General features: G+C 52.7%; 1 protein-coding gene and 1 pseudogene across 1 annotated transcript; both read right to left on the minus strand.

Annotated features, from left to right (window-relative positions):
- Window positions 1–1,874: 1,874 nt before the first annotated feature.
- LOC144674267 (erythroblast NAD(P)(+)--arginine ADP-ribosyltransferase-like) lies at window positions 1,875–5,064 on the minus strand (annotated as a pseudogene).
- Window positions 5,065–17,647: 12,583 nt separating this feature from the next.
- On the minus strand, window positions 17,648–22,077 carry LOC144674274 (erythroblast NAD(P)(+)--arginine ADP-ribosyltransferase-like; the record flags this gene model as incomplete). Its single annotated transcript, XM_078535700.1, has 2 exons — window positions 22,014–22,077; window positions 17,648–18,504 (listed from the first exon to the last, which is right to left on the minus strand). Coding segments are annotated over exons 1-2 (921 nt in total), but the record flags the coding sequence as incomplete, so codon positions are not given.
- Between the last annotated feature and the right edge of the window lie 3,245 nt (window positions 22,078–25,322).

Here is a 25,322-nt window from a genome sequence, read left to right on the forward strand (position 1 = left end):
CCCGGGTTTAGAGTCAGAGGGTAAATCAGCCAGGGTTCCTGCTCCTGATCACCGTCCAGTGATCCCTGGGTTAGAGAGAGAGAGAGGAAATCAGCAGGGTTCCTGCTCCTGATCACTGTCCTTTGATCTCCCATTCCTGAATTTCCTCATCCCTGGAACCATTCTCTGAATCTTTTCTGCCCTCTCCCTGAAGCCTTTTTCATCCTCCCTGAAATGTGATGCCTGGAACTGGACACAATTCTCTTGCTGAGGCTGAGCCAGTGTTTTATACACGTTTAACATAACCTCCCTGCTCTTGTAATCTATACCCCTATTAATAAAGCCCAGGATACTGTCTGCTTTATTACCCGCTCACTCACCCTGACCCCCTTTAGAATTGTACCCTTTATTTGATATTGTCTCTCCAAATTCTTCCTCCCAAAATGAACCACTTCACTCTCTACGTTAAACTGCAATTGCCATCTGCCTGCCCACTTCACCAGTTCAACGTATAGAGTGTGCACAGCAAGATTCCAATAAGTTACAATGATCAGAGATAGTTGCTCGTTAGTTTTTATTGAAATATTGCTTGTGAAAAGGATAGAGCACAAATTATTTTAATTTGAGGTCAACATTGTTAATTCAACATTTAAAACACTGTCAATCTATCAAACATGACCTTAATATACAGTTTGCACAGATAGCAAGAGGAGGAGGCCATTCAGCCCCTCAGACCTGATCGTTTGCCATGCGGGGAACATGGTTAGGGATTATGAGGGCAGAGTTTAGATCATTAGGCGCGTGAGGGTTGATGGTGTGCGAGGTTGGGGAGGGGTTGAGGGTGTGTGAGGGGAGGGAGGGGGGTTGAGGTTCGCGGAGGTGGGGAGGGATTGAGGGTGTGTGAGTGGAAGGATGGGGGTTGAGTGTTGGGGATGAAGGGTGGGGTTGAGGGGATGGATGGGGGTTGATGGTTGGGGATGTGGGGAGGGGTTGAGGGTGTGTGAGGGGAGGGATGGGGGTTGAGGGATGCGGAGGTAGGGAGGGGTTGAGGGTATGTGAGGGGAGGGAGGGGGGTTGAGGGTTGGGGAGGTGAGGAGTGGTTGAGGGTGTGTGAGGGGAGGGATGGGGATTGAGGGTTGGGGAGGTGGGGAGGGATTGAGGGGAGGGATGGGGTTGAGGGTTGGGGAGGTGGGGAGGCGTTGAGGGTGTGTGAGAGGAGCGATGGGGGTTGAGGGTTGGGGAGGTGGTGAGTGGTTGAGGGTGTGTGAGGGGAGGAATGGGGGTTGAGGGTTGGGAAGGTGGGGAGGGGTTGATGGTGTGTGAGGGGAGGGAGGGGGGTTGAGGGTTGGGGAGGTGGGGAGGGGTTGAGGGTGTGTGAGGGGAGGGATGGGGATTGAGGGTTGGGGAGGTGGGGAGGTGTTGAGGGTGTGTGAGGGGAGGATGGGGGTTGAGGGTTGTGGAGGTGGGGAGGGGTTGAGGGTGTGTGAGGGGAGGGATCGGGGTTGACGGTTGTGGAGGGGTTGAGGGGAGGGATGGGGGTTGAGGGTTGGGGAGGTGGGGAGGGGTTGAGGTTGTGTGAGGGGAGGGATGGTGGTTGAGGGTTGGGGAGGTGGGGAGTGGTTGAGCGTGTGGGAGGGGAGGGATGGGGGCTGAGCGTTGGGGAGGTGGGGAGGGGTTGAGGGTATGTGAGTGGAGGGATGGGGATTGAAGGTAAGGGGAGGTGGGGAGGGGTTGAGGGGAGGGATGGGGGTTCAGGTTTGGGGTGATGGGGAGGGGTTGAGGGTGTGTGAGGGGAGGGATGGGGGTTAAGGTTTGGGGAGTTGGGGAGGGGTTGAGGGTGTTTGAGGGGTATTGGATGGGGGTTGAGGGTTGGGGAGATGTTGGGAAATTGGAATCTATTCCTGGGAGAAGCCCTTGTAGAGAAATGCATCTAACCCCCCCAGAGTGACCAAGATCCCCAAGGCGATCAGAAACCAGACCCACCAGGGTAGGGTCTCCCGGTAAACTCTCAGACAGTCACTACCGTCCCTCTCCAGCCCCACCTCAACTCCCTCGTAGCCTCCCGAGCGGAGGGTGAAGTTGCAGTTTCCCCCTGAGCCCTCGGCCTTTACAATCTCAAATTTCTCATAGGGAGGGATTAAGATCTCATCTTCCTCCTTAAAGAACGAGTAATTGGGGATCTTGACACCGTAAGCCGTGTTTAGCACAAAGAAAGTCCTGTTTCCAAATCCCTCGGCCACTCTTCTCTTGTGGGAGGTGGAGGCGAATCTCCCAAACCTCAGCTCCTGGCCCCGTCTCCCAGACATGGGAATGTTCAACCCGCGATAAGCGTGTAACTGTTTGGAATGATCTCACAATGCCTGGAGAGCGATGGTTAGGAGATAGTGGAAACCCTTCAGTTTAAATTTGGAGTTGTATTCGTTGATATTTCCATATTCCTGAACCTCATCGTTAAATGCCTTGTACAATGGTCCATCATGGGTGTACATAGTGACCACGATCATGTGCTCCTTAAGGAGACCGTGGGGAATGGTGCGCCAATTCCAAAACTATCTTGCCAAATCCCAAACATTCATGAATGTCTTGTTTCTCTTCAGTTCTTCATTCAAACACTCGATCGCCAAGTTGTCCCAATCTTCACTCCGTGTGATCCAATACGCGGCCGAGTTCTCTTCCATATCCAGCCCATTGCCACCCGTGTGGATCCCACAGCTTTCCCCATCGCTGACCAGGGAAGTGACCAGTCCCTGTGCTGTGAATCAGAGAGAGAGAGTGAGACAAATCCCAGTGATACAGTCTCTTCCACAACAACACAATGAGCCAACGCCTCACAGCAGTGACAGTTTGTATCACAAACCCACCATGACACGGAAAGACAGAAGGGGATTTCAGGGAGAGATCGCTCAAAGAGAGAGAGAGAGAGAGAGAGAGATTGGAAAGGCAGTCGGACAGGAGGGAAACAGGTGGAGAGGTTTAGGGAGGGAATTCCAGAGCTCAGGGGACCCCAGGCAGCTGAAGGCTCAGCCGCCGATGGTGGAGCGATGGGAATCGGGGGATGGTCAAGAGGCCGGAATTGGAGGAACGCAGAGATCTCGGAGGGTCATAGGAGGGTTGCAGAGATGGGGAGGGTTGTACGGGCTGGAGGAGGTTACAGAGATAGGGAGGGTTGTAGGGGCTGGAGGAGGTTACAGAGATAGGGAGGGTTGTAGGGGCTGGAGGAGGTTAGAGAGATAGGGAGGGTAGTAGGAGCTGGAGGAGGTTACAGAGATATGGAGGGTTGTAGGTTCTGGAGAAGGTTACAGAGATAGGGAGGGTTGTAGGTGCTGGAGAAGGTTACAGAGATAGGGAGGGTTGTAGGTGCTGGAGAAGGTTACAGAGATAGGGAAGGTTGTAGGTGCTGGAGAAGGTTACAGAGATACGGAGGGTTGTAGGGGCTGGGAGGCTTTACAGAGACAGGGAGGATTGTAGGGGCTGCAGAAGGTTACAGAGATGGGGAGTGTTGTAGGGGCTGGAGACGGTTGAAGAGATAGGGAGGGTTGGAGGGGCTATAGGATGTTACAGAGTTTGGGAGGATTGGAGGATTGGGAGGAGGTTACAGAGATAGGGAGGGATGTAGGGGCTGGAGGATTTTACAGAGTTAGGGAGGGTTGTAGGGGCTGGAGGAGGTTACAGAGATAAGTAGGGTTGTACAGTCTGGGGGAGGGGTCAGATGTAGCAAGGGTTGTAGCGTCTGAAGGAAGGTTACAGAGAGAGTGCATTGCAGTGTGGTGTTCACTGATACCTGGCCCTACTACAAGGAAGCACTCCCTCAGTACTGACCCTCCGACAGTGCGGCACTCCCTCAGTACTGACCCTCCGACAGTCCAGCACTCCCTCAGTACTGACCCTCCGACAGTGCAGCACTCCCTCAGTACTGTCCCTCTGACAGTGCAGCACTCCCTCAGTACTGACCCTCCGACAGTGCAGCACTCCCTCAGTACTGACCCTCCGACAGTGCAGCATTCCCTCAGTACTGACCCTCCGACAATGCAGCACTCCCTCAGTACTGACCCTCCGACAGTGCAGCACTCCCTCAGTACTGACCCTCCGACAGTGCGGCACTCCCTCAGTACTGACCCTCCGACAGTGCAGCACTCCCTCAGTACTGACCCTCAGACAGTGCGGCGCTCCCTCAGTACTGACCCTCTGACAGTGCGGCGCTCCCTCAGTACTGACCCTCCGACAGTGCTGCACTCCCACAGTACTGACCCTCCGACAGTGCTGCACTCCCTCAGTACTGTCCCTCTGACTGTGCTGCGCTGCACTCAGTACCGTCCCTCCGACAATGCAGCACTCCCTCAGTACCGACCCTCCGACAGTGCAGCACTCCCTCAGTACTGTTCCTCCGACAGTGCTGTACTCCCTCAGTACTGACCCTCCGACAGTGCGGCACTCCCTCAGTACTGACCCTCCGACGGTGCTGCACTCCCTCAGTACTGACCTTCCGACAGTGCGGCACTCCCTCAGTACTAACCCTCCGACAGCGCTGCACTCCCTCAGTACTAACCCTCCGACAGTGCTGCACTCCCTCAGTACTGACCCTCCGACGGTGCTGCACTCCCTCAGTACTGACCCTCCGACAGTGCTGCACTCCCTCAGTACAGGCAGCATAATCCTGCTGATGATGGAAATGTGAAATAAAGAAGGAAGATGCTGGAATAACTCAGCAGATCTGGCAGCGTGTGTGGAGAGTGGAGCCAGGTTAACGTTTCGAGTCCGTATGAACCCCCATCAGAAATTGCCTGGGGATGTCTGTCTGGACTTGTCACTGTGCAGGTCCCAAACCCACCAGTTTCAGAGTCACGTTTACGAGAGAGAGATAGGGACAGTAAAACCCAGTGAGATAGACACCAAAATGTTGTAAAGATAACCACCTCAAAGTTAAGGGACGAATTCTTTTGAGGTTTGCAGTCAGTGTGTAAATACTCACAGCCTATCAGGAGGTAAACGTAAATGAACCACCTCATCTTGTATAATCTCCACATTTGATGCATTAAACTTAGTCGTAGAAGGACTCACAGTCCAGGAAATGGACCTCACTCTGATTTTCTCATTTCTGGTCTTGTACGTGACCAGTACCTGGCTCTGAGCTGCAGCTACATTTTGTGATAGTTTGTTTAACCCACACACTTAGAAACGTGCACCACCCTTCGGTGCACTGTACTTCCTGGAACCCCGATTCGTGTGTAAACAAGAGGGGCTGGAGGAGGTTACAGAGATAGGGTGGGTTGTAGGGGCTGGAGGTGGTTACCGAGATAGGGAGTGTTGTAGGGACTGGAGGAGGTTACAGAGATAGGGAGGGTTGTAGGGTTTGGAGGAGGTTACAGAGATAGGCAGGGTTATAAGGGCTGGAGGAGGTTACAGATATAGGGATTGTTGTACTTTGCTGGAGGTGGTAACATAGATAGGGAGGGTTATAAGGGCTGGAGGAGGTTACAGAGATAGGGAGTGTTGTAGGGTCTGGAGGAGGTTACAGAGATAGGGAGGGTTGTAGGGTTTGGAGGAGGTTACAGAGATAGGCAGGGTTATAAGGGCTGGAGGAGGTTACAGATATAGGGATTGTTGTACTTTGCTGGAGGAGGTAACATAGATAGGGAGGGTTATAAGGGCTGGAGGAGGTTACAGAGATAGGGAGTGTTGTAGGGTCTGGAGGAGGTTACAGAGATAGGGAGGGTTGTAGGATCTGGAGGAGGTTACAGAGATAGGGAGGGTTGTAGGATCTGGAGGAGGTTACCGAGATAGGGAGGGTTGTAGGATCTGGAATAGGTTATAGAGACAGGGAAGGTTGCAGGAGGTTTCAGAGACAGGGAGGAATGTAGGGGCTGGAGGAGTTTACAGAGATAGGGAGGGTTGTAGGTGCTGGAGGAGGTTACAGAGATAGGGAAGTTTGTAGGGGTTGGAGAAGGTTACAGAGATAGGGAGTGTTGTAGGTTCTTGAGGAGGTTTCAGAGATAGGGTGGGTTGTAGGGGCTGAAGGAGGCTATAAAGGTAGGGAGGGTTGTAGGGGCTGAAGGAGGCTATAGAGATAGGGTGTGTTGTAGTGGCTGGAGGAGGTTACAGTGATTGGGAGGGTTGTAGCGGCTAGAAGAGGTTGTAGAGATATTGGGTGTTGTAGGGGCTGGAGGTGGTTGTAGAGATAGGGAGAGTTGTAGATCCTGGATGTGACAGAGAGACTGCCCGGGTGAGCGATTGGGATGGCTGGTGGTGGGGGGAATGAGAGAGCGAGATATAAACAGAGAATCAGTTTCATGGAGCAGATGAGATAGGGGAGAGACACAGGTGAAGTGGAGTCCTGGTCATGGCCCAGCACTTGTGGTTTCAGCACAGTTTGTGGAGACAGGAACTGAGCACGTCTCTCACTGAGTGGTTTAAACAGGAGGTCAGACGAGGAGAAAGTTCAAAGTTGAACGAAGCATAGCTCACAGACATGGCAGGAATTGATCCGAGCGGGGATTGTATCCTGGACTCTATTTGGTCCAGGAGGGGTCAGTTAGCTCAAGGTGTTAGGATCTAGAGATAGTTTAATGTATATTTTTCCCTATTTGTGGGTTAAAAGATGAAACCAGTGGCCCAGTTTCATTTTTCAGTGGAGATTGCATCTCTAAGCTCTGTTTGTATACCTGCATTACTAATGAGGTTTTACGACACTTGAAGGGAAGGTCTCACAAGCACAAGGTAGAAAATAAAACTGTGCTGTTACCTAGCAACAGGAGTCCAGTTAGAAAGAGAGAAAAGTCAGAAAAAAACCCACCCGCCATCAATTAAAAGGTCACTTAAGCCGTTAAAATCCGATTCCGCGTTGCCTGAGTGCGAATTTGCCCTTGTCGCATGGGCAAAACGGGCAGGTGGGCAGCCGACAATTTCAATACCATCCTCCACGGGTGGGATAAAAAGGGTCAGCAGCATTGCCAGCGCGAGTCGTGAGGAGTTCAGGAGATCGTTTGCTGTTGGTGTGTTTTTGGTACTTGGTAGCTTCATCTCCATTCGGGGTTTCATTCTGAGCATTTCCAGGCTTCATTTCAGGCCTCATTGGTGTCTCCAAGGACCCCGGAGGATTCAGACCGTGTGGGACCCTTCCAGGTACCAGGCAGCCTTCCATCACCCTGGGAATGGGGATTGTGGTCTCCGCTGGTCGCACACCCCCTGAGGAGGGAGAGAGGGGCAGAAGGGAGAGGAGGCCGGGTATCCCAATGCAGCTTCCAGGGGAGGGTACCTGTGGGGAGGAGAGGCGCTGGCACAAGGGGAGCAGGGCCAGCTGGTAGTCTAAGGCGGAAGGGTCCGCAGAGAGCGCTGCTATCCTGCTGCCAGAGTTTCCAGGCGGCGATGCAGCTACCTCAATATGTCCGAGGTGCAGTGCCGAAGGAGGCTTCGTCTCTCCAGGGAGACAGAGAACTCCATTTGGACAGATGAGTGGGACTGGGATCAGCTCTGACTGTGTGGGTGGACACCCAATGCCAGTGGCTCTGAAGGTCACAGAGGAGCCCGCAGAGATGTCAGACAGCTTGTGCCCCAACGCGAGATCGTTCTGGACCTCCCGGCTCACCACTGACGAATGGGGAACTCACTGGGATACTGGGTGCCTCATCCATCTCCCACACGGGCACTGACCACCTGAGGTCAGTGCCTGTGTTGAGGTCTTGCAGGTCCGAGCGCATCCCCAGGAACCCCTGATTCTGTCGCTGGAGCTGCCTCTCCATGTGAGTGGCCGCTCTCTCAATGGTGGAGTCAGGGCGCTCGGCCGTGAGGGTCAACGCAGTGATCATGCTCCACATGGACTCCTCCACAGCAGAGAGCCTGGCACTCAGACCCACACGGATCTCCACCAGATCCTCCCGGACATCCCACTGCACATCCAGCATCTACCGCCTGTCGGACAACTCCAGAGGCTCATCATCTGGTTTCGACCCAGCATGGTCATGGTCTCCAGCAGCCCTCCGACTGCCGGCGCCCAGCACACACTCTCTGCCTCCACCTGCCCCTCAAGCGAGTGCACTCAAGACGAGGTCTTGGAGAGTGGAGGTTGGAAACCCTCGGGTGCTGTGTTGGTGGAGGGAGTGAAAGTTTGTGGATGGGGTGCCAATCAAGCGGGGCTGCTTTGTCCTGGACGGTGTCGAGCTTCTTGAGTGTTGTGGGAGCTGCACTCATCCAGGCAAGTGGGGAGTATCCCATCACAATCCTGACTTGTGCCTTGTAGACGGTGGACAGGCTTTGGGGAGACAGGAAGTGAGTTACTGACCACAGGATTCCCAACCGCTGAACTGCGTTTGTAGCCACAGTATTTACATGGCTAGTCCAGTTCAGTGAGGAGGAGTTGAGGAGGTGAGGAGGTGAGGAGGAGGTGAGGAGGAGTTGAGGAGGTGAGGAGGAGTTGAGGAGGTGAGGAGGAGTTGAGGAGGTGAGGAGGAGTTGAGTGCATTTCAAGCAATGACCTGTTTATAGAGTGAGTGGTTAGCACGATCACCCCTTAACACATGAGCATAGGCTACCCATAGGCTGTATCCATTCGACTGTGGTTATCCTGTAGGAAGGTGATGATATTCCACATCTTTGGGAACATGGTGTCTGTGACCACCTCGATGCAATGGTGTACATCAGGCTGTGTTATCTCAGGTGAGCTCTCCACAAACTGCCTGGAATGAGCCAGAGTCTTCCTCTGCACTGAGTCTCACTCAGTGAGGTCGGTAAATGCCTGACCTGTCTCTCGGGGCAGGAGAAGATCATCGGACCCTCTGCTGAAAATCTGGGGGTTCAGAGCCATGGCCGATTGGAAGAGATATCAGGCTCGAGGGGCTGAATGGCCTCCTCCTGTTCCTCTCTCCACATGATCTGAAGTTACCCCAATGCATCGATCTCTCCCCGGTCTCTGTCGCGGACGTACGGAGGGTTGCTAACAGAACTGTACCTGTGAGATACTCTTAGACATGGGGCACTCCATAACAGTCCAAACGACATTCTCTGTACAGGGCGGAGTGCTGAGAGATCCTTCATATCGGAAAAATGGAGCCAGTTTGCAGGGAATAACCTTATCCAGTTTCAAAGACAGAATCTGTGCTTCACCTGGAGGTGAACAGAAATGGATGCAAAAAATGTTAGTGTCCAAAACACACATAATGGTGAGAAGGTGGGATTGAGGGATATGGAGAGAAGGAGGGATTGAGGGATATGGGGAGAAGGTGCGATTGAAGAGAGTGGGGAGAAGGTGGGATTGAGAGATATGGGGAGAAGGTTGGATTTTGGGATACGGGGAGATGCTGGGATTGAGGGATATGGAGAGAAGGTGGGATTGAGGGGCGTGGGGAGAAGGTGGGATTGAGGGGCGTGGGGAGAAGGTGGGATTGAGGGATATGGGGAGAAGGTGGGATTGATGGATATGGGGAGAAGGTGGGATTGAGTGATATGGGGAGAAGGTGGGATTGAGGGGTGTGGGGAGAAGGTGGGATTGAGGGGCATGGGGAGAAGGTGGGAATGAGGGGCGTGGGGCGAAGGTGGGATTGAGGGACATGGGGAGAAGGTGGGATTGAGGGATATGGGGAGAAGGTGGGATTGAGGGGCGTGGGGAGAAGGTGGCATTGAGGGATATGGGGAGAAGGTGGGATTGAGGGATATGGGGAGAAGGTAGGATTGAGGGATACGGGGAGAAGGTGGGATTGAGGGATATGGAGAGAAGGTGGAATTGAGGGATATGGAGAGAAGGTGGGATTGAGGGTTATGGAGAGAAGGTGGGATTGTGGGATATGGGGAGAAGGTGGGATTGAGGGATATGGAGAGAAGGTGGGATTGAGAGATATGGAGAGAAGGTGGGATTGGGGGGCGTGGGGAGAAGGTGGGATTGAGGGATATGGGGAGAAGGTGGGATTGGGGGGCGTGGGGAGAAGGTGGGATTGAGGGATATGGGGAGAAGGTGGGATTGAGGGATATGGGGAGAAGGTGGGATTGAGGGATATGGGGAGAAGGTGGGATGGAGGGATACGGGGAGAAGGTGGGATTGAGGGATACGGGGAGATGCTGGGATTGAGGGATGTTTCGTAAAGTGGGAATGAAGGATATGAGGAGCAGGTGGGATTGAGGATGATGGGGAGAAAGTGGGAGTTGGGGAAATCAGAGGAAGGTGGGTTTGATGCGTTGGATGTGCAGAATGTTGATGGAGCTTTACTCCTTATCAATGTCCGGTACCTGCCCTGGCAATGTTGGGACACTAGAGCGAGATCAAAACTGTTCCTGATCACTGTCCAGTGATCCCTGGGTTAGAGAGAGAGAGGAAATCAGCCAGGGTTCCTGCTCCCGATCACTGTCCAGTGATCCCTGGGTTAGAAAGAGAGAGGGGATATCAGCCAATGTTCCTGCTCCTGATCACTGACCAGTGATCCCTGGGTTAGAGAGAGAGGGGAAATCAGGCAGGGTTCCTGCTCCCGATCACTGTCCAGTGATCCCTGGGTTAGAAAGAGAGAGGGGATATCAGCCAATGTTCCTGCTCCTGATCACTGACCAGTGATCCCTGGGTTAGAGAGAGAGGTGAAATCAGCCAGGGTTCCTGCTCCTGATCACTGTCCAGTGATCCCTGGGTTAGAAAGAGAGAGGAAATCAGCCAGGTTTCCAACTCCTGATCACTGTCCAGTGATCCCTGGGTTAGAGAGAGAGGGGAAATCAGCCAGGGTTCCTGCTCCTGATCACTGTCCAGTGATCCCTGGGTTAGAGAGAGAGAGATGGGAAATCTGCCAGGGTTCCTGCTCCTGATCACTGTCCAGTGATCCCTGGGTTAGAGATAGAGAGGAGAAATCAGCCAGGGTTCCTGCTATTGATCACTATCCAGTGATACCTGTGATAAGAAGAGAGCGGGAATTCAGCCAGAGATCCTGCTCCTGATCACTGTCTAGTGATACCTGGGTTAGAGGGAGAGGAAATCAGTTACCGTTCCTGCTCCTGATCACTCTCCAGTGATGTCTGGGTTAGTGAGAGAGAGAGGAAATCAGCCAGGGTTCGTGGTCCTGATCACTGTCCAGTGAATCCTGGGTTAGAGAGAGAGGGGAAATCAGCCAGGGTTCCTGCTCCTGATCACTGTCCAGTGATGTCTGGGTTAGAGAGAGAGAGGGGAAATCAGCCAGGGTTCCTTCTCCTGATTACTGTCCAGTGATCCCTGGGTTAGAGAGAGAGGGAAATCTATCCAGGGTTCCTGCTCCCGATCACTGTAATGTGATCCCTGGGCTAGAGAGAGATAGAGAGAGACAGAAGGGATATCCGACAGGACTTGTGGCCCTGATCACTGTCCTGTGGGCACCTGGGTTTAGAGAGAGAGGAGATATCAGCCAGGACCCCTGTTCCTTATCACTGTCCAGTGAATCCCCGGGTTAGATTGACTGTGGAAATCAGCCAGGGTTCCTGCTCCTTATCACTGTCCAGTGGTCTCTGGGTTAGATGGAGATTGGAAATCAGCCAGGGTTCCTGCTCCCGATCACTGTACAGTGATGTCTGGGTCATAGAGAGTGAGAGAGAGTGAGACAGGGTGAGAGAGGGTGAGAGAGGGTGAGAGAGGGTGAGAGAGGGTGAGAGAGGTTGAGAGAGGGTGAGAATGGTTGAGAGAGGGTGAGAGAGGGTGAGAGAGAGTGAGAGAGAGTGAGAGAGGGTGAGAGAGGGTGAGAGAGGGTGAGAGAGATTGAGAGAGAGTGAGAGAGAGTGAGAGAGGGAATCAGGCAGGGTTCCTGCTTATGATCACTGTCCAGTGGTCCCTGGGTTAGAGAGAGAGAGGAAATCACACAGGTTCCTGCTCCTGATCACTGTCCAGTGGTCCCTGGGTTAGAGAGAGAGGGGGAATCAGCCAGGGTTCCTGCTCCTGATCACTGTCCAGTGATCCCTGGGTTAGAGAGAGAGGGGAAATCAGCCAGGGTTCCTGCTCCTGATCACTGTCCAGTGATCCCTGGGTTAGATGGAGATGTGAAATCAGCCAGGGTTCCTGCTCCTGATCACTGTCCAGTGATCCCTGGGTTAGATGGAGATGTGAAATCAACCAGGGTTCCTGCTCCCGATGACTGTCCAGTGATGTCTGGGTTAGAGAGAGAGAGGGGAAATCAGCCAGCGTTCTGCTCCTGATCTCTTTCCAATGATCCCTGGGTTAGAGAGAGAGGGGAAATCAGCCAGGTTTTCTGCCCCTGATCACTGTGCAGTGATCCCGGGTTAGATACAGAGGGGAAATCAGCCAGGGTTCCTGTTCCTGATCACTGTCCAGTGGTACCTGTGTTAGATGGAGATGGGAAAGCAGCCAGGGTTCCTGCTCCTGATCAGTGACCAGTGATGTCTGGCACAGAGTGACAGAGACAGAGACAGAGACAGAGTCAGAGACAGAGACAGGAAATCATCCAGGGTTCCTGCTCTTGAACACTGTGTAATGGGTTAGAGAGAGACGGGAAATCAGCCAGGCTTCCTTTTCCTGATCAATGACCAGTGATCCCTGGGTTAGAGAGAGAGGTGAAATCATCTTGATCACTGTCCTCTAATGTCTGCGTCAGAGAGACAGAAAGAGACAGAAAGGGAAATCAGCCAGTGTTCCTGTTCTGATCACTGTCCAGTGATACCTGGGTTAAAGTTAGAGAAGAGAAATCAACCAGGGCCCCCACTCCTTATCACTGTCCAGTGATCCCTGGGTTAGAGAGCGAGAGAGAGGTGAAATCAGCCAGGGTTCCTGCTCCTGATCACTGTCCAGTGATCCCTGGGTTAGAGAGCGAGAGAGAGGGGAAATTAGCCAGGGTTCCTGCTCCTGATCACTGTCCAGTGATCCCTGGGTTAGAGACAGAGGGAGGAGAAATCAGCCAGGGTTCCTGCTCCTGATCACTGTCCAGTGATCCCTGGGTTAGAGAGAGAGAGGGGAAATCAGCCAGGGTTCCTGCTCCTGATCACTGTCCAGTGATCCCTGGGTTAGAGACAGAGGGAGGAGAATTCAGCCAGGGTTCCTGCTCCTGATCACTGTCCAGTGATCCCTGTGTTAGAGAGAGAGAGGGGAAATCAGCCAGGGTTCCTGCTCCTGATCACTGTCCAGTGATCCCTGGGTTAGAGAGAGAGAGGGGAAATCAGCCAGGGTTCCTGCTCCTGATCACTGTCCAGTGATCCCTGGGTTAGATGGAGATGTGAAATCAGCCAGGGTTCCTGCTCCTGATCAGTGACCAGTGATGTCTGGCACAGAGTGACAGAGACAGAGACAGAGACAGAGACAGAGACAGAGACAGAGAGAGGAAATCAGCCAGCGTTCCTGCTCTTGAACACTGTGTAATGGGTTAGAGAGAGACGGGAAATCAGCCAGGCTTCCTTTTCCTGATCAATGACCAGTGATCCCTGGGTTAGAGAGAGAGGGGAAATCATCTTGATCACTGTCCTCTAATGTCTGCATCAGAGAGACAGAAAGAGACAGAAAGGGAAATCAGCCAGTGTTCCTGTTCTGATCACTGTCCAGTGATACCTGGGTTAAAGTTAGAGAAGAGAAATCAACCAGGGCCCCCGCTCCTTATCACTGTCCAGTGATCCCTGGGTTAGAGAGCGAGAGAGAGGTGAAATCAGCCAGGGTTCCTGCTCCTGATCACTGTCCAGTGATCCCGGGTTAGAGAGAGAGAGGGGAAATCAGCCAGGGTTCCTGCTCCTGATCACTGTCCAGTGATCCCGGGTTAGAGAGAGGGTGGAAATCAGCCAGGGTTCCTGCTCCTGATCACTGTCCAGTGATCCCGGGTTAGAGAGAGGGTGGAAATCAGCCAGGGTTCCTGCTCCTGATCACTGTCCATTGGTTCCTGTGTTAGATGGAGTTGGGAAATCAGCCAGGGATCTTGCTGCCGATCACTGTCCAATGATGTTGGAATGAGAGTGAGAGGGAGAGAGTGAGTGAGAGAGAGTGAGTGAGAGAGAGTGAGTGAGAGAGAATGAGTGAGAGAGAGTGAGTGAGAGAGAGTGAGTGAGTGAGTGTAAGAGAGAAAATGAGAGAGAGAGTGAGTGAGAGAGAGTGAGAGAGAGGAAATCAGCCAGGGTTCCTGCTCCTGATCACTGTCCAGTGGTCCCTGGGTTAGAAAGAGAGGGGAAATCAGCCAGGGCTCCTGCTCCTGATCACTGTCCAGTGATCCCTGGGTTAGAGAGAGAGGGGAAATCAGCCAGGGTTCCTGCTCTTGAACACTGTGTAATGGGTTAGAGAGAGACGGGAAATCAGCCAGGCTTCCTTTTCCTGATCAATGACCAGTAATCCCTGGGTTAGAGAGAGAGGGGAAATCAGCCCGGGTTCCTGCTCCTGATCACTGTCCAGTGATCCCAGGGCTAGAGACAGAGCGGAAATCATCCCGAGCACTGTCCTCTAATATCTGGGTCAGAGAGAGAGAAAGAGACAGAAAGGGAAATCAGCCAGTGTTCCTGTTCTGATCACTGTCCAGTGATACCTGGGTTAAAGTTAAGAGGAGAAATCAACCAGGGCCCCCGCTCCTTATCACTGTCCAGTGATCCCTGGGTTAGAGAGAGAGAGAGAGGTGAAATCAGCCAGGGTTCCTGCTCCTGATCACTGTCCAGTGATCCCTGGGTTAGAGAGAAGGTGGAAATCAGCCATGGTTCCTGCTCCTGATCACTGTCCAGTGATCCCCGGGTTAGAGAGAAAGAGGGGAAATCAGCCAGGGTTCCTGCTCCTGATCACTGTCCAGTGATCCCGGGTTAGAGAGCAGGTGGAAATCAGCCATGGTTCCTGCTCCTGATCACTGTCCAGTGATCCCTGGGTTAGAGAGAAAGAGGGGAAATCATCCAGGGTTCCTGCTCCTGATCACTGTCCAGTGATCCCTGGGTTAGAGAGAGAGAGGGGAAATCAGCCAGGGTTCCTGCTCCTGATCACTGTCCAGTGATCCTGGGTTAGAGAGAAGGTGGAAATCAGCCAGGGTTCCTGCTCCTGATCACTGTCCAGTGATTCCAGGTTAGAGAGAGGTGAAATCAGCCAGGGTTCCTGCTCCTGATCACTGTCCATTGTTTCCTGTGTTAGATGGAGTTGGGAAATCAGCCAGGGATCTTGCTGCCGATCACTGCCCAATGATGTTGGAATCAGAGTGAGAGTGAGAGAGTGAGTGAGAGAGAGTGAGTGAGAGAGAGTGAGTGAGAGAGAATCAGTGAGAGAGAGTGAGTGAGAGAGAATGAGTGAGAGAGAGTGAGTGAGAGTGAGTGAGTGAGTGAGTGTAAGAGAGAAAATGAGAGAGAGAGTGAGTGAGAGAGAGTGAGAGAGAGGAAATCAGCGAGGGTTCCTGCTCCTGATCACTGTCCAGTGGTCACAGGGTTAGAGAGAGAGGGGAAATCAGCCCGGGTTCCTTCTCCTGATCACTGTCCAGTGATCCCTGGATTAGAGAGAGAGAGGTGAAATCAGCCAGGGTTCCTGCTCCTGATCACTGTCCATTGGTTCCTGTGTTAGATGGAGTTGGGAAATCAGCCAGGGATCTTGCTGCCGATCACTGTCCAATGATGTTGGAATCAGAGTGAGAGAGAGAGAGTGAGAGAGAGTGAGTGAGAGAGAGTGAGTGAGAGAGAATGAGTGAGAGAGAGTGAGTGAGAGAGAGTGAAAGAGAGGATATCAGCCAGGGTTCCTGCTCCTGATCACTGTCCAGTTGTTCCTGTGTAAGATGGAGATGGGAAATTAGCCAGGATTCCTTTGCCTGATTACTGTCCAGTGATCCTGGGGTTTGAGACAGAGGGGAAATCAGCCAGGGTTCCTGCTCCTGATCACTGACCAGTGGTACCGGTGTTAGATGGAAATGGGAAAATCAGCCAGGGTTCCTGCTCCTGATCACTGACCAGTGGTACCGGTGTTAGATGGAAATGGGAAAATCAGCCAGGGATCCTGCTCCCGATCATTGTCCAGTGATCACAGGTTTAGAGTCAGAGGGTAAATCAGCCAGGGTTACTGCTCCTGATCATTGTCCAGTGATCCCAGGTTTAGAGTCAGAGGGTAAATCAGCCAGGGTTCCTGCTCCTGATCACTGTCCAGTGATCCCTGGGTTAGAGAGAGAGAGCGGAAATCAGCCAGGGTTCCCGCTCCTGATCACTGTCCAGTGATCCCTGGGTTAGAGAGAAAGAGGGGAAATCAGCCAGGGTTCCTGCTCCTGATCACTGTCCAGTGATCCCTGGGTTAGAGAGAGAGAGAGGAAATCAGCCAGGGTTCCTGCTCCTGATCACTGTCCAGTTGTTCCTGTGTAAGATGGAGATGGGAAATCAGCCAGGATTCCTTTGCCTGATCACTGTCCAGTGATCCTGGGGTTTGAGACAGAGGGGAAATCAGCCAGGGTTCCTGCTCCTGATCACTGACCAGTGGTACCGGTGTTAGATGGAAATGGGAAAATCAGTCAGGGTTCCTGCTCCCGATCATTGTCCAGTGATCCCTGGGTTAGAGAGAGAGAGGGAGAGAGAGAAATAGATAGGGGAATCAGCCAGTGTTTCTGCTCCTGATCGCTGTCCTGTGATCCCTGAGTTAGAGAGGGAGAAGGGAAATCAGCCAGTGTTCCTGCTCCTGATCACTGGCCAGTGATCCCTGAGTTAGAGAGAGAGAGGGGAAATCAGCCAGGTTTCCTGCTCCTGATCACTGTCCAGTGATCCCGGGTTTAGAGTCAGAGGGTAAATCAGCCAGGGTTCCTGCTCCTGATCACCGTCCAGTGATCCCTGGGTTAGAGAGAGAGAGAGGAAATCAGCAGGGTTCCTGCTCCTGATCACTGTCCTTTGATCTCCCATTCCTGAATTTCCTCATCCCTGGAACCATTCTCTGAATCTTTTCTGCCCTCTCCCTGAAGCCTTTTTCATCCTCCCTGAAATGTGATGCCTGGAACTGGACACAATTCTCTTGCTGAGGCTGAGCCAGTGTTTTATACACGTTTAACATAACCTCCCTGCTCTTGTAATCTATACCCCTATTAATAAAGCCCAGGATACTGTCTGCTTTATTACCCGCTCACTCAACCTGACCCCCTTTAGAATTGTACCCTTTATTTGATATTGTCTCTCCAAATTCTTCCTCCCAAAATGAACCACTTCACTCTCTACGTTAAACTGCAATTGCCATCTGCCTGCCCACTTCACCAGTTCAACGTATAGAGTGTGCACAGCAAGATTCCAATAAGTTACAATGATCAGAGATATTTGGATAGTTGCTCGTTAGTTTTTATTGAAATATTGCTTGTGAAAAGGATAGAGCACAAATTATTTTAATTTGAGGTCAACATTGTTAATTCAACATTTAAAACACTGTCAATCTATCAAACATGACCTTAATATACAGTTTGCACAGATAGGAAGAGGAGGAGGCCATTCAGCCCCTCAGACCTGATCGTTTGCCATGCAGGGAACATGGTTAGGGATTATGAGGGCAGAGTTTAGATCATTAGGCGCGTGAGGGTTGATGGTGTGCGAGGTTGGGGAGGGGTTGAGGGTATGTGAGGGGAGGGAGGGGGGTTGAGGGTTGGGGAGGTGGGGAGGGGTTGAGGGTGTGTGAGGGGAGGGATGGGGTTGAGGGTTGGGGAGTTGGGGAGGGGTTGAGGGTGTGTGAGGGGAGGGATGGGGGTTAAGGTTTGGGGAGTTGGGGAGGGGTTGAGGGTGTATGAGGGGTATTGGATGGGGGTTGAGGGTTGGGGAGATGTTGGGAAATTGGAATATATTCCTGGGAGAAGCCCTTGTAGAGAAATGCACCTAACCCCCACAGAGTGACCAAGATCCCCAAGGCGATCAGAAACCCGGCCCACCAGGGTAGGGTCTCCCGGTAAACTCTCAGACAGTCACTACCATCCCTCTCCAGCCCCACCTCAACTCCCTCGTAGCCTCCCGAGCGGAGGGTGAAGTTGCAGTTTCCCCCTGAGCCCTCGGCCTTTACAATCTCAAACTTCTCGTAGGGAGGGATTAAGATCTCATCTTCCCTCTTAAAGAACGAGTAATTGCGGATATTAACACCGTAAGCCGTGTTTAGCACAAAGAAAGTCCTGTTTCCAAATCCCTCGGCCACTCTTCTCTTGAGGGAGGTGGAGGCGAATCTCCCAAACCTCATCTCCTGGCCCCGTCTCCCAGACAAGGGAATGTTCAACCCGCGATAAGCGTGTAACTGTTTGGAATGATCTCTCAATGCCTGGAGAGCGATGGTTAGGAGATAGTGGAAACCCTTCAGTTTAAATTTGGAGTTGTATATGTTGATATTTCCATATTCCTGAACCTCATCGTTAAATGCCTTGTACAATGGTCCATCATGGGTGTACATAGTGACCACGATCATGTGCTCCTTAAGGAGACCATGGGGAATGGTGCGCCCATTCCATAACTTTCTTGCCAAATCCCAAACATTCATGAATGTCTTGTTTCTCTTCAGTTCTTCATTCAAACACTCGATCGCCAAGTTGTCCCAATCTTCACTCCGTGTGAACCAATACGCGGCCGAGTTCTCTTCCATATCCAGCCCATTGCCACCCGTGTGGATCCCACAGCTTTCCCCATCGCTGACCAGGGAAGTGACCAGTCCCTGTGCTGTGAATCAGAGAGAGAGAGAGAGACATGTCCCAGTGATACAGTCTCTTCCCCAACAACACAATGAACCAACGCCTCAGTACTGACCCTCCGACAGTGCGGCACTCCCTCAGTACCGACCCTCCGACAGTGCGGCACTCCCTCAGTACTGACCCACTGAGAGAGCTGCATTCCCTCAGTACTGACCCACTGACAGTGCAGCACTCCCTCAGTACTGACCCTCCGACAGAGCTGCATTCCCTCAGTACTGACCCTCTGACAGTGCAGCACTCCCTCAGTACTGACCCACTGACAGTGCAGCACTCCCTCAGTACTGGCCCTCCGACAGTGCTGCACTTCCTCAATACTGTCAATCCGATAGTGCTGCACCCCCTCAGTACTGTCCCTCCGACAGTGCTGCACTCCCTCAGTACTGACCCTCCGACAGTGCGGCCCTCCCTCAGTACTGACCCTCCGACAGTGTTGCACTCCCTCAGCACTGACCCTCCGACAGTGCTGCGCTCCCTCAGTACTGACCCTCCGACAGTGCGGCACTCCCTCAGTACTGACCCTCCGACAGTGCTGCACTCCCTCAGTACAGGCAGCATAATCCTGCTGATGATGGAAATGTGAAATAAAGACGGAAGATGCTGGAATAACTCAGCAGATCTGGCAGCGTGTGTGGAGAGTGGAGCCAGGTTAACGTTTCGAGTCCGTATGAACCCCCATCAGAAAATGCCTGGGGATGTCTGTCTGGACTTGTCACTGTGCAGGTCCCAAACCCACCAGTTTCAGAGTCACGTTTACGAGAGAGAGAGAGGGACAGTAAAACCCAGTGAGATAGACTCCAAAATGTTGTAAAGATAACCACCTCAAAGTTAAGGGACGGATTCTTTTGAGGTTTGCAGTCAGTGTGTAAATACTCACAGCCTATCAGGAGGTAAACATAAATGAACCACCTCATCTTGGATAATCTCCACATTTGATGCAATAAACTTTCACATTCCTGGAAATGGACCTCACTCTGATTTTCTCATTTCCGATCTTGTACGTGACCAGTACCTGGCTCTGAGCTGCACCTACATTTTGTGATAGTTTGTTTAACCCACACACTGAGAAACGTGCAAAATCCTTCGGTGCACTGTACTTCCTGGAACCCCGATTCGTGTGTAAACAAGAGGGGCTGGAGGAGGTTACAGAGATAGGGAGTGTTGTAGGGGCTGGAGGAGGTTACAGAGATATGGAGGGCTGTAGAGTCTGATGGAAGGTTACAGAGATAGTGCATTGCAGTGCAATGTCCACTGATTCCTGGCCCTTCTACAAGGAAGCAGTCCCTCAGTACTGACTTTCCGACAGTGCGGCACTCCCTCAGTACTGAACCTCCGACAGTGCGGTGCTGCCTCAGTACTGACCCTCCGACAGTGCAGCACTCCCTCAGTGCTGACCCTCTGACAGTGGAGCGCTCCCTCAGTACTGACCCTCCGACAGTGCGGCACTCCCTCAGTACTGACCCACTGTCAGTGCAGCACTCCCTCAGTACTGACCCTCCGCCAGTGCAGCACTCCCTCAGTACTGACCCACTGACAGTGCAGCACTCCCTCAGTACTGACCCACTGACAGTGCAGCACTCCCTCAGTACTGACCCTCCGACAGTGCGGCGCTCCCTCAGTACTGACCCTCCGACAGTGCGGCACTCCCTCAGTACTGACCCACTGACAGTGCAGCACTCCCTCAGTACTGACCCTCCGCCAGTGCAGCACTCCCTCAGTACTGACCCACTGACAGTGCAGCACTCCCTCAGTACTGACCCACTGACAGTGCAGCACTCCCTCAGTACTGACCCTCCGACAGTGCGGCGCTCCCTCAGTACTGACCCACCGAAAGTGCTGCTCTTCCTCAATACTGTCAATCCGACAGTGCAGCACTCCCTCAGTACTGGCCCTCCGACAGTGCGGCACTCCCTCAGTACTGACCCTCCGACAGTGCGGCACTCCCTCAGTACTGACCCTCCGACAGTGCTGCACTCCCTCAGTACTAACCGTCCGACAGTGCGGCACTCCCTCAGTACTGTCCCTCCGACAGTGCTGCACTCCCTCAGTACAGGCAGCATAATCCAGCTGATGATGGAAATGTGAAATAAAGACGGAAGATGCTGGAATAACTCAGCAGATCTGGCAGCGTGTGTGGAGACTGGAGCCAGGTTAACATTTCGAGTCCGTATGAACCCCCATCAGATAATGCCTGGGGATGTCAGTCTGGACTTGTCACTGTGCAGGTCCCAAACCCACCAGTTTCAGAGTCACGTTTACGAGAGAGAGAGAGGGACAGTAAAACCCAGTGAGATAGAGACCAAAATGTTGTAAAGATAACCACCTCAAAGTTAAGGGACGGATTCTTTTGAGGTTTGCAGTCAGTGTGTAAATACTCACAGCCTATCAGGAGGTAAACGTAAATGAACCACCTCATCTTGTATAATCTCCACATTTGATGCAATAAACTTTCACAGTCCTGGAAATGGACCTCACTCTGATTTTCTCATTTCCGATCTTGGACGTGACCAGTACCTGGCTCTGAGCTGCACCTACATTTTGTGATAGTTTGTTTAACCCACACACTGAGAAACCTGCACAATCCTTCGGTGCACTGTACTTCCTGGAACCCCGATTCGTGTGTAAACAAGAGGGACTGGAGGAGGTTACAGAGATAGGGAGGGTTGTAGGGTCTGGAGGAAGGTTACAGAGATAGTGCATTGCAGTGCAGTGTCCTCTGATTCCTGGCCCTTCTACAAGGAAGCACTCCCTCAGTACTGACCCTCCGAAAGTGCGGCACTCCCTCAGTACTGACCCTCCGACAGTGCGGCACTCCCTCAGTACTGACCCACTGACAGTGCAGCATTTCTTTAGTACTGACCCTCTGACAGTGCGGCACTCCCTCAGTACTGACCCACTGACAGTGCAGCATTTCTTTAGTACTGACCCTCCGACAGTGCGGCGCTCCCTCAGTACTGTCCCTCTGACAGTGCTGCACTCCCTCAGCACTGACTCTCCGACTGTGCTGCACTCCCTCAGTACTTTCCGTCTGACAGTGCGGCATCCCTCAATACTGTCCCTCCGACAGTGCAGCACTCTCTCAGTACTGTCCCTCCGACAGTGCTGCACCCCCTCAGTACTGACCCTCCGACAGTGCTGCATTCCCTCAGTACAGGCAGCGTAATCCTGCTGATGATGGAAATGTGAAATAAAGACGGAAGATGCTGGAATAACTCAGCAGATGTGGCAGCGTGTGTGGAGAGTGGAGCCAGGTTAACGTTTTGAGTCCGTATGAACCCCCATCAGAAAATGCCTGGGAATGTCTGTCTGGACTTGTCACTGTGCAGGTCCCAAACCCACCAGTTTCAGAGTCACGTTTACGAGAGAGAGAGAGGGACAGTAAAACCCAGTGAGATAGACACCAAAATGTTGTAAAGATAACTCCCTCAAAGTTATGGGACGGATTCTTTTGAGGTTTGCAGTCAGTGTGTAAATACTCACAGCCTATCAGGAGGTAAACGTAAATGAACCACCTCATCTTGGATAATCTCCACATTTGATGCATTAAACTTTCACAGTCCTGGAAATGGACCTCACTCTGATTTTCTCATTTCCGATCTTGTACGTGACCAGTACCTGGCTCTGAGCTGCACCTACATTTTGTGATAGTTTGTTTAACCCACACAATGAGAAACGTGCACCACCCTTCGGTGTACTGTACTTCCTGGAACCCCGATTCGTGTGTAAACAAGAGAGGCTGGAGGAGGTTACAGAGATAGGGAGGGTTGTAGGGGCTGGAGGAGGTTACAGAGATAGGGAGGGTTGTATGGGCTGGAGGAGGTTACAGAGATAGGAAGGGTTGTAGGGGCTGGAGGAGGTTACAGAGATAGGGAGGGTTGTAGGGGCTGGAGGAGGTTACAGAGATAGGGAGGGTTGTAGGGGGCTGGAGGAGGTTACAGAGTTAGGGAGGGTTGTAGGGCCTGGAGGAGGTTACAGAGATAGGGAGGGTTGTAGGGGCCGGAGATGGTTACAGAGACAGGGAGGGTTTGTAGGGGCTGGAGGTGGTTTACAGAGACAGGGAGGGTTTGTAGGGGCTGGAGGAGGTTTCCGAGATAGGGAGGGTTGTAGGGGCTGGAGGAGGTTACAGAGATAGGGAGGGTTGTTGGGGTTGGAGAATGTTACAGAGACAGGGAGGGTTTATAGGTGCTGGAGGAGGGTTACTGAGACAGAGTGACTTTGTAGGGGCTGGAGGAGGTTACCGAGATAGGGAGGGTTGTAGGGGCTGGAGGAGGTTACAGAGATAGGGTGGGTTGTAGGGGCTGGAGGAGGTTACAGAGATAGGGAGGGTTGTAGGATCTGGAGTAGGTTACAGAGATAGGGAGGGTTGTAGGATCTGGAGGAGGTTGCTGAGATAGGGAGGGTTGTAGGATCTGGAGGAGGTTATAGAGATAGGGAGAGTTGTAGGGACAGGAGGAGGCTTCAGAGAAAAGGGGTGTTGTAGGGGCTGGAGGAGACTTCAGAGATTGCGGGGGTTGTAGCGGCTGGAAGAGGTTGTAGAGATAGTGGGTGTTGTAGGGGCTGGAGTTAGTTGTAGAGATAGGGAGGGTTGTAGGTCCTGGATGAGACAGAGAGACTGCCCGGTTGAGCGATTGGGATGGCTGGTGTTGGGGGGAATGAGAGAGCGAGATATAAACAGAGAATCAGTTTCATGGAGCAGATGAGATAGGGGAGAGACACAGGTGAAGTGGAGACCTGGTCATGGCCCTGCACTTGTGGTTTCAGCACAGTTTGTGGAGACAGGAACTGAGCACGTCTCTCACTGAGTGGTTTAACCAGGAGGTCAGACGAGGAGAAAGGTCAAAGTTGAACGAAGCATAGCTCACAGACATGGCAGGAATTGATCCGAGCGGGGAGTGTATCCTGGACTCTATATGGTCCAGGAGGGGTCAGTTAGCTCAAGGTGTTAGGATCTAGAGATAGTTTAATGTATATTTTTCTCTATTTGTGGGTTAAAAGATGAAACCAGTGGCCCAGTTTCATTTTTCAGTGGAGATTGCATCTCTAAGCTCTGTTTGTATACCTGCATTACTAATGAGGTTTTACGACACTTGAAGGGAAGGTCTCACAAGCACAAGGTAGAAAAAAAACTGTGCTGTTACCTAGCAACAGGAGTCCAGTTAGAAAGAGAGAAAAGTCAGAAAAAAACCCACCCGCCATCAATTAAAAGGTCACTTAAGCCGTTAAAATCCGATTCCGCGTTTCCAGAGTGCAAATTTGCCCTTGTCGCATGGGCAAAACGGGCAGGTGGGCAGCCGACAATTTCAATACCCTCCTCCACGGGTGGGATAAAAAGGGTCAGCAGCATTGCCAGCGCGAGTCGTGAGGAGTTCAGGAGATCGTTTGCTGTTGGTGTGTTTTTGGTACTTGGTAGCTTCATCTCCATTCGGGGCTTCATTCTGAGCATTTCCAGGCTTCATTTCAGGCCTCATTGGTGTCTCCAAGGACCCCGGAGGATTCAGACCGTGTGGGACCCTTCCAGTTACCAGACAGCCTTCCATCACCCTGGGAATGGGGATTGTGGTCTCCGCTGGACGCACCCCGCCTGAGGAGGGAGAGAGGGGAAGAAGGGAGAGGAGGCCGGGTGTCCCAATGCAGCTTCCAGGGGAGGGTACCTGTGGGGAGGAGAGGCGCTGGCACAAGGGGAGCAGGGCCAGCTGGTAGTCTAAGTCGGAAGGGTCCGCAGAGAGCACTGCTATCCTGCTGCCAGAGTTTACAGGCGGCGATGCAGCTACCTCAATATGTCCGAGGTGCAGTGCCGAAGGAGGCTTCGTCTCTCCAGGGAGACAGTGACCTCCATTTGGACAGACGAGTGGGACTGGGATCAGCTCTGACTGTGTGGGTGGACACCCAATGCCAGTGGCTCTGAAGGTCACAGAGGAGCCCGCAGAGATGTCAGACAGCTTGTGCGCCAACGCGAGGTCGTTCTGGACCTCCCGGCTCACCATTGATGGACGGGCACCTCACTGGGATACTGGGTGCCTCATCCATCTCCCACACGGGCACTGACCACCTGAGGTCAGTGCCTGTGTTGAGGTCTTGCAGGTCCGTGCGCATCCCCAGGAACCCCTGATTCTGTCGCTGGAGCTGCCTCTCCATGACAGTGGCCGCTCTCTCAATGGTGGAGTCAGGGCGCTCGGCCGTGAGGGTTAACGCAGTGATCATGCTCCACATGGACTCCTCCACAGCAGAGAGCCTGGCACTCAGACCCACACGGATCTCCACCAGATCCTCCCGGACATCCCACTGGACATCCAGCATCTGCCGCCTAACGGCCAACTCCATAGGCTCATCATCTGGTTTCGACCCAGCATGGCCCTGGTCTCCAGCAGCCCTCCGACTGCCGGCGCCCAGCGCACACTCTCTGCCTCCGCCTGCCCCCTCAAGCGAGTGCCCTCAAGACGAGGTCTTGGAGAGTGGAGGTAGTGAAACCCTTGGATGCTGGGTTGGTGGAGGGAGTGAATGTTTGTGGATGTGGTGCCAATCAAGCGGGGCTGCTTTGTCCTGGACGGTGTCGAGCTTCTTGAGTGTTGTGGGAGCTGCACTCATCCAGGCAAGTGGGGAGTATCCCATCACACTCCTGACTTGTGCCTTGTAGATGGTGGACAGGCTTTGGGGAGACAGGAGGTGAGTTACTGACCACAGGATTCCCAACTGCTGAACTGCGTTTGTAGCCACAGTATTTACATGGCTAGTCCAGTTCAATGAGGAGGAGTTGAGGAGGTGAGGAGGAGTTGAGGAGGTGAGGAGGAG

The sequence above is a fragment of the Cetorhinus maximus genome, unplaced genomic scaffold, assembly GCF_964194155.1.
Source record: "Cetorhinus maximus unplaced genomic scaffold, sCetMax3.hap1.1 HAP1_SCAFFOLD_603, whole genome shotgun sequence".
In the NCBI taxonomy this organism is placed as follows: Eukaryota; Metazoa; Chordata; class Chondrichthyes; order Lamniformes; family Cetorhinidae; genus Cetorhinus; species Cetorhinus maximus.